General features: G+C 43.0%; 2 protein-coding genes across 2 annotated transcripts in view; one reads left to right on the top strand and one right to left on the bottom strand.

Annotated features, from left to right (window-relative positions):
- tubgcp2 (tubulin gamma complex component 2) overlaps nt 1-10,234 on the bottom strand; it is a 10,656-nt gene extending 422 nt beyond the window's left edge. Inside the window, exons 1-18 of the mRNA XM_080021049.1 lie at nt 10,211-10,234; nt 9,611-9,771; nt 9,236-9,364; nt 8,673-8,846; nt 7,241-7,412; nt 6,822-7,029; nt 6,412-6,611; nt 5,247-5,436; nt 4,580-4,725; nt 4,311-4,491; nt 4,023-4,203; nt 3,345-3,517; nt 2,560-2,688; nt 1,909-2,029; nt 1,286-1,429; nt 996-1,094; nt 221-384; nt 1-94 (exon numbers count right to left, since the gene is read on the bottom strand). The exon at nt 1-94 is cut by the window's left edge and continues 422 nt beyond it. Of these exons, the coding sequence (XP_079877175.1) occupies nt 19-94; nt 221-384; nt 996-1,094; nt 1,286-1,429; nt 1,909-2,029; nt 2,560-2,688; nt 3,345-3,517; nt 4,023-4,203; nt 4,311-4,491; nt 4,580-4,725; nt 5,247-5,436; nt 6,412-6,611; nt 6,822-7,029; nt 7,241-7,412; nt 8,673-8,846; nt 9,236-9,364; nt 9,611-9,760 (2,637 nt within the window). The 5' untranslated portion in view covers nt 9,761-9,771; nt 10,211-10,234 and the 3' untranslated portion in view covers nt 1-18. The remainder of the gene's footprint in view (nt 95-220; nt 385-995; nt 1,095-1,285; nt 1,430-1,908; nt 2,030-2,559; nt 2,689-3,344; nt 3,518-4,022; nt 4,204-4,310; nt 4,492-4,579; nt 4,726-5,246; nt 5,437-6,411; nt 6,612-6,821; nt 7,030-7,240; nt 7,413-8,672; nt 8,847-9,235; nt 9,365-9,610; nt 9,772-10,210) is intronic.
- Nucleotides 10,235-11,025: 791 nt separating this feature from the next.
- On the top strand, nt 11,026-14,514 carry kctd2 (potassium channel tetramerization domain containing 2; the record flags this gene model as incomplete). The annotated part of the gene is made up of 6 exons (XM_080021757.1): nt 11,026-11,394; nt 11,981-12,089; nt 12,309-12,400; nt 12,642-12,737; nt 13,865-13,990; nt 14,125-14,514. The coding sequence occupies 6 exons, from the start codon at nt 11,026-11,028 to the stop codon at nt 14,152-14,154; spliced, it is 822 nt and encodes a 273-aa protein (XP_079877883.1). The 3' UTR covers nt 14,155-14,514.

Below are 14,514 nucleotides of genomic sequence, written 5' to 3' on the forward strand. Positions count from 1 at the left end.
TCAAACAAAAACAAAATGCTACGCTGCCGCTTTTTGGCTCCTCTCTATGGCCATCCTCTCAAGGCGCTCGGTGTAGAACCCGTTGAAGTCCAGCCTGCGGAGACCGAGACAGTGCGTTAGCATCTCCGTTAGCATCAGTGCGTTAGCATCTCCGTTCGCCGCAGTGAACCACCTGCGTCGGGTGTTTTCGCCGCGGCGTGCGTCTGAAGCGGCGGCGTACCTATAGATGATGTTGATCATGCTGTGCTCGCAGTCGTTGGTGCTGTAGATGCTCAGCTTGTCCAGCAGGTCCAGCAGGAGCGTGCTGAAGTTGCTGTCGAACTTGATGATCGCCGCCTCAAAGCTGGCATCCGACTGGAGCGCGTCCACGTGCTCGGCCAGAAACTGCGGCGCGCAGGATAGGGGAATAAATTAAAAAAAAAAAAGGGGGGGTAAGGGGACAGAAATGAAGGCTACACCACGCGCTACAAATCTAGAGCTGTTCTTCACAGTGACGCGAGCACATGAGCAAATGATTCCAGCATATCGTGGTGGAACAATAATACATGCAAGTAAATTGCATTCTTATTTGTTTATTTTTGTTCTGGAAATTAGCATATCAACCTGTATTTTGTCACCCCTCTAGTCTCGATGTTGTGTGTCGGGACATTGTTATATACATGGAAAGGGCAAGAATGACATAACCGCATTTCAAACATAAACGTTATTATTAAAATCAAGTCAAGTAAAATCTAGTTTTTATGGGTGCTCCATTTTTTCCCCCTCAAACAATTGCAGGTCTCTGATCGGGGCTGGGACTTTATCCATTGATCAAAAACATCTAACCAGAATGGATCGTCCTCGACACAGTGACAGTGCTGCGTAGCTGACACCACAATGTCTCCCCGGTTAACGGAAAAACTAGTTCCCAAATTTACGTTCACAGTTTCTCTCGGCGAAATGTGCCCTTCTTTGAGTCGTGTTACCGCGAAAAAAAGTCCGGATCGACGGGGTACCTTGGTGGTCAGCTTCTTTCTTTCAGTCTCCTCGGCACGTTCGCTCATGGTGGCGTGCTCCAGGGAGAGACGGTCCAAGCGGATGCTCTGGGTGAAGCGCTACGACATATATATGAGAGAGAGAGAGAGAGAGAGAGAGAGAGAGAGAGAGAGAGAGAGAGAGAGAGAGAGAGAGAGAGAGAACTCGTATGATTATAGAAATACTGCAAATGACTAGTGGTGTGCTGTCATATGAAAACCCCCCACAGAGACACACGAATGACTTCATCTGACCGACGGCAAACCTCCACCTGCATGCAGTTGGTGTACATGATGCACTCGGACATGAGGCGGGAGAAGATCTTGAGGAGCTCGGGGTTGGTGAGCATGCAGTCTTTCAGGCAGTTGTCCAGGAAGCTGGTGTGGTGACACAGCACGTCGTCGATGTTGGACGCCTGGGTCAGAGGAGGAATGGAAAAACAGAACTTTAACAAACAAACCAGCCAACAATCAATCCATTTTCAGCTGCTTCTAATTCCTGATGCCTTTCGCAAACGGTCTAAAACAGTAGCGCAGCCACAATACGTCCAAGGCTGCAGGGGACATTCATTAAAAAATAAACAACACTCCGATATCGCTTTGAATTGCGATAAGTTTCAGGTCTTAACCTAACCTGTAACAGTGCGTGCAATGTTCACGGATAAAGTCCAGAGGAATGAGGAATGTGCGTTAACGTGACGCATTGACAAACCCACTCAATTTAAGGCGTAATGGGGTGGGGGCCTTGATGAGGCAAGTTGCAGACGGGATTTAAGTATTTAAGGATTTAAGACTTAAGTAAATTAAGTTTTGTCATATGTATTTACATATCATTCACTTATAACAAGTTCTTCCCCGTCGGCCCGGCCCAAACAAGCGGGTCTGGCTCACTCACAGATTTCAGGTTGTTCTCCATGATGTGCCAGGTGGGCTCCATCACCTCAAACATCATGTAGTACTGGATGTTCTGCACAAAGTTCAGCATGCGCTGTCGGAGGGCGAACGCCACCGCAAACCTGTAGGGGGAGAGAGGTGTGTGTGTGTGTGTGTGTGTGTGTGTTAGGTGTGTGTGTGTGTGTGGGGGGGGGGGGTGTTAGGGTAGCTCACTATCTTCTTCTTTTTTGGGCTGCTCCCGTTAGGGGTCGCCACAGCAGCTCATCTGCCTCCAATACCCTCCGCCTGCATGTCCTCCCTCCCCACATCCATAAACCTTCTCATTGGCCTTCCTCTTTTCCTCTTGCCGGGCCGCTCCATCCTCAGCATCCTTCTCCCAATGTAACTCTCATCTCTCCTACACACGTGTCCAAACCATCTCAATCTCGCCTTTGTCACTTTTTCACCCAACTGTCCCACCTGAGCTGTCCCTCTAATGTGCTCATTCTTAATCCTGGTCCATCCTTGTCACTCCCAATGAAAATCTCAACATCCCAAACTCTGCCACCTCCAGTTCAGCCAGCTGACAAATAACCTCTTAAAGCTTGCCTTTTTGTCAGTTCCATCGCCTCTAAACATAAAATAAAATCTGGCTGTTGGTGAGAGGACGTACCATTTGGCAGAGTGGAGAGAGTACTGCCTGGCGTCTTTATTGGCGATCCAGACGTTGCACAGCAGCCTCTCCACGTGTTTGCAGTAGAATATGTGTCTGAAAAGCATCTGGTATCTGGTCAGGGCTTTCCTAGGTAAACAAAGATTAGCGTCCCGTTAAAACAGTCAAAACTGTCCATGAGCCAAAATATTAATCAAGGCACACATTGTCCTGGTTTTATTCTGTTTGTTCTAAGGTTAAATCCAACCTTAAGATCAATTAAAAAACAACTTTGCTGAAGAAGTGAGACATGCTTTTTTTGGTTCGACTATTCTTGGGATTCAACTCTCTGTAAATGTTTTGTAGCAGGACTTCTTCTCGGGGGTATATTTGTGGTATCTACACAGACTGATTGTACTTAATACCAATTGGCAAATAATATGTTACAAAATGGGGCAAAATCCTAGTAATAAAAAATGTAGTATTCCCAAATCACATCCAATACTACATCTAAAAAGGATTGAGTGATTTTTTTAAAAGCTCGTTCTTTTTGTATTGACCATTTTGATCATTGACTTCCGTCCAATTGATAAGAGTCAAATATAAATAAATGGATTGGTTCAAATATAGACATTACAAAGTCATCATCATTACTGTTAATCCAAGATGAAAAATGATTCTCACTACGTGACATTGGCAGCTCTAATTGAGATTATATTAAATTCATGCTTAAAAGAGGATTGTAAATGGAGGAAATATAATTCTAGGTATAAAAAAAATAATAATTGTAAATAACAACAAATAACCTGTTGATGATGAGTGAGAGCGGCCACTTGACAATGTAGTCAAAGGAGAAGGCTTCCAGGCCACTGAGGGCCACATCTGTCTGCTCAGCGTTGATGAGGGCCTTCTCCTGCTTGGTCTCGATGGCCAGAACCCGCAGCAGCTGGGTGATGACATCATGGGGCATCAGATCGATCTGTGGAAAACAGAGGCAGGAGAAGCCATTATGAGGCATTAACAAGGCCTTAGTCATTCCGCAGGAAATATGAGCTCGGACTTTCAAGCTAAATACATCAAGGGTGTTGATGCAGAATAAGAAAGATGAGAAAGTGGATAAAAAAATGTGTAGCACTATGGTTTGTCAATATTCCCGTTTTTCCAAACCATTGACAAAAGCCGCCTTCCCTCTTCCCCTCTCCTCCTCCTGTGTTACGTCCTTCTAAAATTGTAGGTTTCCTCTGTTTCAATATTTTGAAACATCTCGACCCGGTCATCTAGACTGGTACAACTCTCCTGGTGTATTTTGATCTCTAAGGCCATTGCGTCTGGGTCTGTAGTTCTCGATCTTGAACATCAGATGGCACCATTGAGAAAATCGATATGCCAAATGCCAGTGATTTTTTTTTCTTTTCTTTTCCTTTAATGGATCTAATCACATTCATACCGTTTGAAACAGGACATGGTATGCACCCTAATCCTACCTTGAGGTCATCTTTGAAGGGGTCCGTGTTGGCCGTGCTCATCCTCAGCGCCAGCTCCAGCAGGGCCTCCAGTCGGGGAGGCACAATGTCGTCCACCGGTTTTTTCAACTCCTCCTCCGTCAGGTCCATGAAGTGGACGAAGAAATCCCCTTTGTCCATCAAAAAGTAGTGTTTGATCGACCTGGGAAAATAAAAATAAAAACACTCAAGACATCTGTAGTATAACAAATGTACATTATACATATAAGACATAATACATAATACAAATATAACATATTTTCAAATTACCGGAGACGTGAAACCAACTCCTTCTCCTCCATGAGGAAGTCAAGGAGGACCTTGCTGGCGTAGTTGTAGGCCTTCTCTATATGCTCCACGTAGGCGCGCTCCTTCAGTGTGTAGAGGACCTCCTTAGCGTCTGGACAGGTCACGTCACGGCCACATTCTCGCACCACGTTGAGGTATTTCCCTATTGAACAATCAAGTTTAAATCACACATAAAAAAAAACAAGACTAGGGTTTTCTTCTTCTGTAGTCTTCAACCGTCACCAATTTACCTGTGCTTAAAATTTTATCAGCCATTTTCTGTAGATAGGACGGAATTCGATGCTGCACAATGGTGTACCGCTGATCCCAGTACTTGTCGTTGTAATCCTCCTGAATCTTCTCTTTCTGCAGCTCATGCTCTTCCACCATGAACTCACTGAGTACGAAAATGACAATTACATCAATACAGACATAGTTGCTTAAATGTGTATTTTCAAGTTTGAAGGTTTTTTTTTTTTTTTGGTTTTTTTTTATTTCCCCAGGAACTTTTGAGAGGATTTTTACTTCAAATGTACCAGTGTATAGATACAGTGTAGATACCTACACTGTATCTGCATATTGCAGTGTGATATGTATATAAATCAATACAATATATCATACATACTATGTATAAACCTATATTCCTCTCTAAATATACCTATATGTAACACCTCGCTTTGGACAAAATCGTATGCTAAATGGCATAATGTAATGTAATTAACCTGATGATGCCAATAAACATTTTAACATCGCTTGCTCCCTCTAGTGGACAACTTGAATAATTACTTTTTATCAATCAATTATGAGCATGGCCATTTTCAAGATGAGGAAACCAAAAAAATAAAAAATAAAAACTGTCTCATGATCAGTTTGACTGTCACAGTTATGCTTCCCCTCAAACACAGTACAAAACCCTACCTGTATGGGTCCTTAATGATGCCTCTGTAGATCCACTTCTCTAGTATTTCAAAGTATGGAACGCTGGCTGCTTTGGTGAGGTAGAGGCACAACTCCTGGGCCTGGCTGTCACCAGTGTAATTGAAGGTTCGGTCGTGGAGCAGGCTGAGCGTCGAACCACCCATACAGTCTCCTTTATCCACCGAGGAGGCTGCAGCGCATTAAGGGGCTGAGATAAAGCTAGCTGCTGGCAATCAAACAGGATGTGCACACCAAGTTTTATAAATTAATTGTCTATAAGCTAACTTAGGAAATTCCATATATATTAATTAGGCGTGTGTGTGTCTATATATATATATATATATATATATATATATATATATATATATATATATATATATATATATATATATATATATATATATATATATATATATATATATATATATATATCATCAGCGTCATTCTAGTCAGCCGTAACACACAAACTGTAGTCCAAACCATATTCCATGTTTGTGTCCTCACACATGGAGTTCACTTGCTTACGGGTCTGAATCGTGTGTTTTATTTTAGTCCAAAAGGTTTATAAAGTCGATGAAATCTCTCTGAGGGACATGCAGTGTTTATGCCATTTCAATGGAACTGTGTTGTTGGGAATTTCCGCACGGAGTGATTTCCTTCCACAGAGACACCGTGAGGCAGGCCTCTGTGGACTACAGGTAGGAGACAGCCACCTTCTCATTTTTAGGATAAAGTAATAACACGCTACAAGTGTATCAGCTTGTATTAGTAATTCTGCTTGTCACCACGACTCGGAAAACTCACGTCACCGCATCATTTCATCAGCACATGTTGCGTTCAGTGGAAACTCGCAAAATTGAAACTCGTTTTAGACGCGATGCTGATGTAAAGACGAGCAACAACACAAACTGATGCTGAATTGGTGTCAATAATGGAATCTGTGTACTGCTGCCTGCAGCAATATTTATTATTGTTATTATTAAAAATAAAATAAAAAGATTAAATAATATTCCAAAATCTTGAGTTCTCAATCCCAGGATTCCTTGAAATTAAATAAATAAGCAACCTTTCAAATAAGCAATATTCATGAACACTGTTGTGTAGGTGCTATCACGGGACACAGAAATAATAAATAAAAGTAAAAAATATATAATTATTTTGTTACCAATTGAGGCCAGTATCTCCATGGTCCTCATGATGGGCTGGATGTAGAACCAGAGCTTCTGCAGGGACAGCAGGCCCTGTCGGTGGAGGTGCTCTAGCTGAGTCACCAGGATCAGGTACTCCTTCATCAGGGTTCTCATTGCTGCAGTCAGGGCGTGGTTCACCTGACCGTACTCAAAAGACGACTTCTCCTCAGTGAAGCTGCGGGGAAAATCTTGAAATCATTATGGGCATCAATAAAACAGAAGAAAAAAAACAAAAACTATTCCAGTCAGACTTGTCCCTAATTTACCACACCCAACAACAACTATGAATTGTCAGAGACTATCAAGCTCTATTGTTTCCCTAACAATATTCAACTCGTAATACAGCAAATACAGGTCCTGGATTCTTTGCGGGCAGTCAACACACCGTGTTATGGTGGAGTAGTAGGACGCGACTGGCAGTATCCGGTTGACCAGCTCCTTGATGGACATGTCTAGAGTTGGGTCGACGATGAAAGAGCGGTTTTGCCGCCCAAGCACCGGCTGGGCTGTGATGTCTCTGCCATCACCTCCGATCAACACAAACAGCAGGTCCTCCACTAGGGACTGCTCCTGAGCAGCCAGAGGCATGGTGCCTGAGCAGAAACATCACTGACATCACCACAATGCCACCAACAAGAGTAACGCAATAATTGTGTTGTAAAAATGAAGCAGACTTTTAGAGGTTAAGACACTTTGATTATATAATAAGGTTGATTATTTTCCGATAATAGCAGGTTTTTAAACACTATAAATTGTTCAGGAATTCCAAGAACTGGTACAGACATGGCACATAGCAAAGCCTACCGATGGCCACCACTGGGGTCGCCACTGGCTCCACCACAGTGGTAGTGCCGGTCATGAAGTCCCCTATGAGGGCAGGACGGTCGTACACCCAGCTGGGAAACACAGGGTTGGGTTGGGTGGGGTTCTTCTTGTTGTGCCGGTCCCGAAGCATCTTCCGAGTGACTTCAGCAGACTGGGGGAAAATTAACAAATGAGGTGGTTGCATTTGGGCTCTAAGGGGTTAGTACGCCATCCTCTGAAATAGGGCTATAGATCGATATGATATTGGGATATCGAGATTAGATATCGTCTGGGATTTTGGTTATCATAATATTGTGATGGTTGAATGTGATACTCTTCTGGTTTTAAAGGCCATGTTAAAGTAAAATAGTGCAATTTCCTAAACTTCATCGACTAATCTAGTTGTTTTAGACATGACTTTATCTGTTTGGTCATAATATCCAGATTTTTTGTTTTTAAAAATTTCTTGGGTGTAAATATCTCATGAAAGCTTGCATAATTATGAGCAAAATATCAAAAATTATATAAAATATAACTGTAGGCAGCAATAAACGGGTTCCAGATTAGTCATTTATGGTACATATTACAGTTTCCCCCCAGTGCGTTGTCTCCTGGTTGCTCTTCTGGCGGAGCAGCCACTATGCGATCTACACAGTGCAACCCTCCTGCCTTGAAAACAAACGTCCATGTTTGCCTGTAAACCAGACCTTCTCATTGTTATGGCTCACCGTGTTGTCTGTGGAACTAGAGCTGCACTCTCAGTGACAGTTGGTGCCGTGTCAGGCAGTGATGACGTAGTGACCGAAGGGTGACAGCTTGATGCCATGTGGGGCAACAATGATAAAGTGACGACTTTCTGTGATCGTTAATACTTTTCCGGGTCCTAGTTTTCGGATTCACTTAGAGTCCAAGAAACGCATCATTGACTCCTACAGTTTGTATCTTGTTACTTCCTTGAATCCCGCAAAGTAACGAGGGACACTATGAACAGAATGCCTTAATTTACAAAAAGAGCAAAAGAGATAAAATATCAACCAAAAAGCCACTACGGAGAGATGAGTCTACGCTACGCAGCTCGCACAATGCGAATGGAGCCACAACCTGCACATATACTGTATAACGAATTGGATGATGATGTCACAAAGCGTCTTACTCAACAAACTTTCCCCCACCCAACTGGAAGTTATAGAACCTTGGCGTATCGGCGATGCATGAACGTTCGGATACTGCTACCCTATTTTATAGCTGGTACTGCTGGCTGCACTACCAACTTAAAACAACAGAACAATAGATTCCAGGTATTGTCCATTTCAACCCTATAAATCCACACAGGCTTATTCATCTGTATCAGTTAGATATGCATCTCCTTTTGTGCTTTCCCACAATTTTATCCATGTTCTAGAGCCACTGCCCCAAAGTGCTGAATGCCAACCTGGGGAACATTGGAGCTGGCTGTCACGTTGCCCAGCTTCTTGCGTAGCTCGTCCAGCTCCTGCATGGACATCTTGGTGCTGGTCGAGGGAAGCGTGTAGCTGGTGGAAGTGGAAGCCGTGTTGGTGGAAGACTCTGCTCGCTCCTTGGCATTCTGGTGAAGACACTGGAGTGTCTGGAGAAAAAAAAAAGAAAAAAAGATGTGCATTTATAAATGTACTGTTAACGCTTTTCCACAACCGAGAGCAATACTGAATCCTAAATTATTACCATCGGTCAGTACAGAGCACCAGTACGATCAATTCATTTTAGTAAACAGCATAAACTTCAACCATCTGTTTGTGTCATTAGTACATGATTGAATCTCCATAATTGTCACAAAAACAATTGTGTTAATTACAAATGCCTAACCTTCTTTTATGTGCCATAAAGTCAGAAATTGTAATTGTTTGTCTTTCATATGTGATAAGTCTGATTTGGCTTCTCATAGGACGTATTTTTGTCAACAAAAACTCTTATCTTTTGAAACGTGGAACAATCAATTACGAGCCTTGAATCGAATACCTCTTTGTCCTCGCTGAGCTTGGACAGCAGATAGACCAGAGGATCTACGTTGCGTACATTTTTGGACTTGAGCTCATCGTACTTCCTCAAGAAGTCTTCAGGGGTTTTAGAGAATTCCGCTATTTTGACCTGTAAGTGACAACAATCAGTCAGCAGGGAACAACCATAAAACAACACCAGATTCGACTTTTTCTTCATCCGTTTCTTCATTGCTTCTACGGAACAGTATAGATAAGAGTCACACAGGGTTACACACAGAAATCAGACATCGGTATCATTCTCCCTCCGGCACAGTCACACAACAGGAGTTTGCTTCGGGGATTTCTGGCCTTTAGCTCAACTGGGGGAAGCAGACAAACAGCCATCACTCCCCACCTTGGCGCTGTGAGCGGAAACTGTGGTGGTAACGTATGGAGTCCTGTGCTTTTGCAGCAGGTCAATATAGCCCTCAGCTCCATCGCCTCCCCGCACATGGAGCAGGCTGAGCAGCTCGTTGACATCGTGGTGGATCCTGAACTCACTCATGGCTCGATCAGCTGCGAGGACAGCGACAAAAATGACATTACATTACTCTATTACGTCACATGATTACGTCACGTTATGGCACGTCATTACGTTACGGCTGTATGACAATTGGAATACACAGGGTTTCAATAAGAGGTTTTATTTAGAGAAAACATTTTAAAGATTATCACATAAAAAACGTTTGCTTTCTAATTTCCAAGAGGTTACCAATCAAGTATGGCTAATTTAACGTTACTTTAACGTTACTGGACAACATTTTCTACTCCTGCATCAGATGGAGATGACGCTGAGTTTAGCTAACTTTGGCTAATATGCAAGCTGATAGTAGCAAAGAACAAAGCAACGTGTTTAACAGGTTCGGCTAACTTATTTGTAACATAAACGGAAGGGCTATGTGAGCGAAAAACAAATGCAATTAGTTCCATTGACTGCGGCGTCGGAGGACGTTACCTGCCGCCGGAGCCACAACAAGCTGTGGCGCGCAGCGTTTCTAATTCTGCTTATTGGTTCAGAGCGGGTTTGACGCGGCAATGTAACTATGCTGCCCCCTAAGGGATTAGAGAGGGAATTGTATGGAAGAAAAGTGTCTCACGAATAAATAAATACAATTACACGTGGGCAAAAGATCCACAATCCACAAATCTGTATTAAGATTTTTATTGGAAAAATATAAAAAATAAAAACACAGAATCATAGATACATCCCTCCATTCACAAATAACACAACAACAACAACAACAACAACAACAACATTAATATATGATTCCTTCGACAACAAAGATAATGTAATAAGGTATGATCCTTTGGATGATTATTATTGGGTCCGTAGATGTGTGAATTGCAACATTTATTCGTCTTCTTTCATTTGTATTTGTATTAGTTATATTATATGTATTTGTGAATTGTGACACAGAATTCACTCCGTACCCCTATCTACATCTACTGTCGCTGGAACGGACTCTTAATTTGAAACCGGGCGACACGGCGGAAACAAACGATAACATGCCTCTGAAGCGGCGACAATCAACTCTTATCTTGAAAGAGGCCGACACGGCGGAAGTAAACAGTAGTCACGTGACGTTACAACCCGGAAGCATTGCCCGTGTCTCTGATTAACGTTTGAATAAATAAGAATGAGCGATTTGAGCGCAGGGAAGGGATGCGTACGATGCGATCGGTGCCATTAACCCGTCGTTAGCGTTGCCCGTGTTGTGTTTGTTATCGCTCGCAGTAGACCGTGTGGTTCGTTTGACACGAAGGGGAAACATGGCTGAACCGCACGTCGCGGAGCCGAGCGGCACCGCCGGTACCGTGGAGCAGCCGGAGCACCTCCGCGAGGTCCGGGGCTCCGCGCGGCTGGCGTCGCCGACGCTCGCGGTCCCTCCGCGCAGCAACAACAACCTGCCCGGTCCTTGCGGCGTGTCGGGCAACAGCGGCCGATCGGCGTTCCCGGGGTTCCCGGTGCGGAGCAACCCGAGCTCCCCGTCAGAACCGGCGGAAAAGCAGGGCTCCCGCTGGGTTCGGCTCAACGTCGGCGGAACCTGCTTCATCACCACCAAGCAGACGCTGTGCAGGGACCCCAAGTCGTTCCTGTACCGACTGTGTCAAGAGGACCCCGATCTGGACTCCGACAAAGTGGGCACGGGCTTACTACATTGATACTAATGCTATTTTTTATAGGACTTAAATTATGATAACTGATAAATACATATACAAGACTGTCGTCTGAAATAGTTAATATTAGGAGCCATTTTATTTCACGATTATAACATTTTAGTTAACAATTGATAACCATTCAAATAATTCCATGAACTATCTAGTTATCTTCCTTTGTTCTTTTTATTTCACTATAAATGTGTTATTAATACGTCTACTTTATTTCCGTGGAGCCATTTACTGACTGATTGAACATCGGAAATTAAAAAATGCGGCTAGACACTTCATTTTCCTGACTGATGAAAACTGAGTAATTCCCATCGTCTGTTGCAACATCTCTAACATTGGTTTCAAAAGTCCCTTGGTATGTTAATCAAAACAAAGTGTGTTGAATCCTAACTATAAAAATATATATATATATATTTATATTTATATTACAGTCAGGCAATAATGTATTCATTGTAAGAGCTCTATTTTAAAATATTTCCATTGATGTCTTTCATGTGGTCTTTCAGTGTGCAAACCTCTCCCTGCTCCTCCCAATTTCTTTTTGTTTTTCTTCCAGGATGAGCTGGGAGCCTACCTGATTGACAGGGACCCCACGTACTTTGGCCCCATTCTCAATTACCTCCGGCATGGGAAGTTGATCATGGATAAGAACCTGGCGGAGGAAGGTAAACAAACGTCTTCAGCCATGAACCTCAAACATTCTGGCTGTCATGCAGCAGTGCTCACCACTGAGCCACCACGCCGAACGGTGCTTAAACATTGGAAAAAAAAAAAAGCAACAACTAAAGGATGGGGAAAAATATTGTTAACTTGCCGTTTAAAGTGTCACTGTCTGCAAACAATGAGGTGATTGAGCTGTTTTTGTGCCATGTCCTTCGTGCCAGGTGTTCTTGAGGAAGCAGAATTTTACAACATAGCTTCACTTGTGAGGCTGGTTAAAGAGAGGATAAGGGACAACGAGAACCGCACGTCTCAGGTATCTGTATGGAAAACAAATCAGTTGAACCATATCAGTGGGTTGTGGAGCGCATGGGTCGCTCCTCTCTCGGGAACTTCAGTTGTACACACTATTACCCCAAATGTGCTCAGGATAGTAGCGTGTACAACTGCAGCCGGGTGAAAAACAAACGACCACATGTTTATGCACTCGTCCATGTCACTGTGATGAATTTTAGTGTGGTTCCTGAGTAATATTCTGTGTGTCTGTATTGTGTCAGGGGCCTGTGAAGCATGTGTACCGGGTACTGCAGTGCCAGGAGGAGGAGCTCACACAGATGGTCTCAACCATGTCGGACGGCTGGAAGTTTGAGCAGGTGGGGTTATAGGGATGTCTCGATACCCAAAACTCGGTAGTCAATATCAATGCCAGTGAAATGCCACAATTCTTGATACCCAACCTGTTACGAAGCCTTAAAACATGAATTCCACGTACTTACCAGCATACACACCTTTTATTATAATCATTATGTGAGCATCACAAACAATAGAATTCAAGTGTTTAACAATGAACAGTAAACAAAGTTGTGTTGTGCTTGCATTAAGTTATGTAAAAAAACAACAATTAACCGCTACAATAGCCTTTAAATAGTTGCATAACCAAATATCCTTGGTTAACTAACCCCTTTTTAAGTAAAGTAGTGTTGAATATCACACAAATGGTCTCATTCACTTTCTCACCAACTGAAAACTAGTAATCGCTACTTTTTCAGGATTTTGGCATTGATAGCAATGTATCTTCTCTTGTGACATCCTCTAGTGAGGAAATTTCAACATAATCTAAAAGGCCTCAGTGGTTTCAGATACAGCTTCATGCTCTGTGTTTCTGGTGTGCTTGAATCGGGGTGTCTATAGTCGGGAAAGTTCCGAGAACATTTGGCAAATTTGAGACCTCGTATTCTCTTTCAATCAACTTAGTGAAGGAAAAAATAACAACAGACAAAAACAAAGAAAAAAACTATAAACGTCTTTTGTATTTGAATGTATTTTTTTGTGACATGGCCCCACCTGCTTTAATAGTGGTACAACTACTTAGATCTTTGATGTGATTTTTCGCAAACCCCGGCTAACGCAACCCTTTAAGATTCAAGAGGCTTATTCGTCACAGACATGTACATACTACCATACATATATGCAGTGAAATGTCAATGCAATGCACCCGGTTATTACGTACAATATGTTCTAGACTCAACACAATAGCTACCTGAAAATTTCTACTTGACTATCTGATTCCTAAAACGTAATGCAGCAAGTAAGTTGAATAATATAGAATAGAATAATAACATTAAAAAAAAAAAAAAAAAAATAAAAAATATATATATATAATTTATTTAGTTATTTTATTTTTAAATATAGAATAAAATGAAGAACTCAAAGGTAATATCTTTCCTTCGAGAGACAAGCTCCCAGTAACATCTCTTCTCCTTCTCACCTTGCCCTGCAGCTGATAAGCATCGGTTCCTCTTACAACTATGGCAACGAGGACCAGGCCGAGTTTCTATGCGTCGTCTCACGGGAGCTGAACAACTCGACCAATGGCATCGTCATCGAGCCCACCGAGAAGGCCAAGGTGAGTGATTTCAGTCACATCCCGAAAAATGTAGACATGGAGCACATTGAAAACCCAGTGGCTATCAGGAGACGCCCCCCCCCCCCCCCCCGGAAACATCAGACCCAGTTTCTCCTTCTCTCGCCTCTTTGCAGATCCTGCAGGAGAGAGGTTCGCGGATGTGAGGACCAGGAAACCGGCGGGTGGGCTTCAAGCAAAATAACAATAACACAACACAAAACAAAAAAAAAAAACCTGACAAAAACAAAACATTCCCAGTTCTCTGGTTTTAGCCATGGTCTATGAGTTCCCCCCTTCACCCCCATCGTGCCCCCCCCCTCCCGGTGTGCCTTTCCACGGGTAAAGGGGCTGCACACTACTCCCCCCCCCCAACCCCCCACACAGTGCTGTAACACAGACCTCTGCTTGTGTTTGCATTGTGTTACTTGTTTTCGTATCACAGGATATTGGGGTGGGGGGTAGCCGTTTAAAGGGGGTCATTAGCATTTTCTTCCTCGCCGCGCTTTTATTTTGGAGGGCTTTCA

The sequence above is a fragment of the Zeus faber genome (genome assembly GCF_960531495.2).
Source record: "Zeus faber genome assembly, chromosome: 20".
In the NCBI taxonomy this organism is placed as follows: Eukaryota; Metazoa; Chordata; class Actinopteri; order Zeiformes; family Zeidae; genus Zeus; species Zeus faber.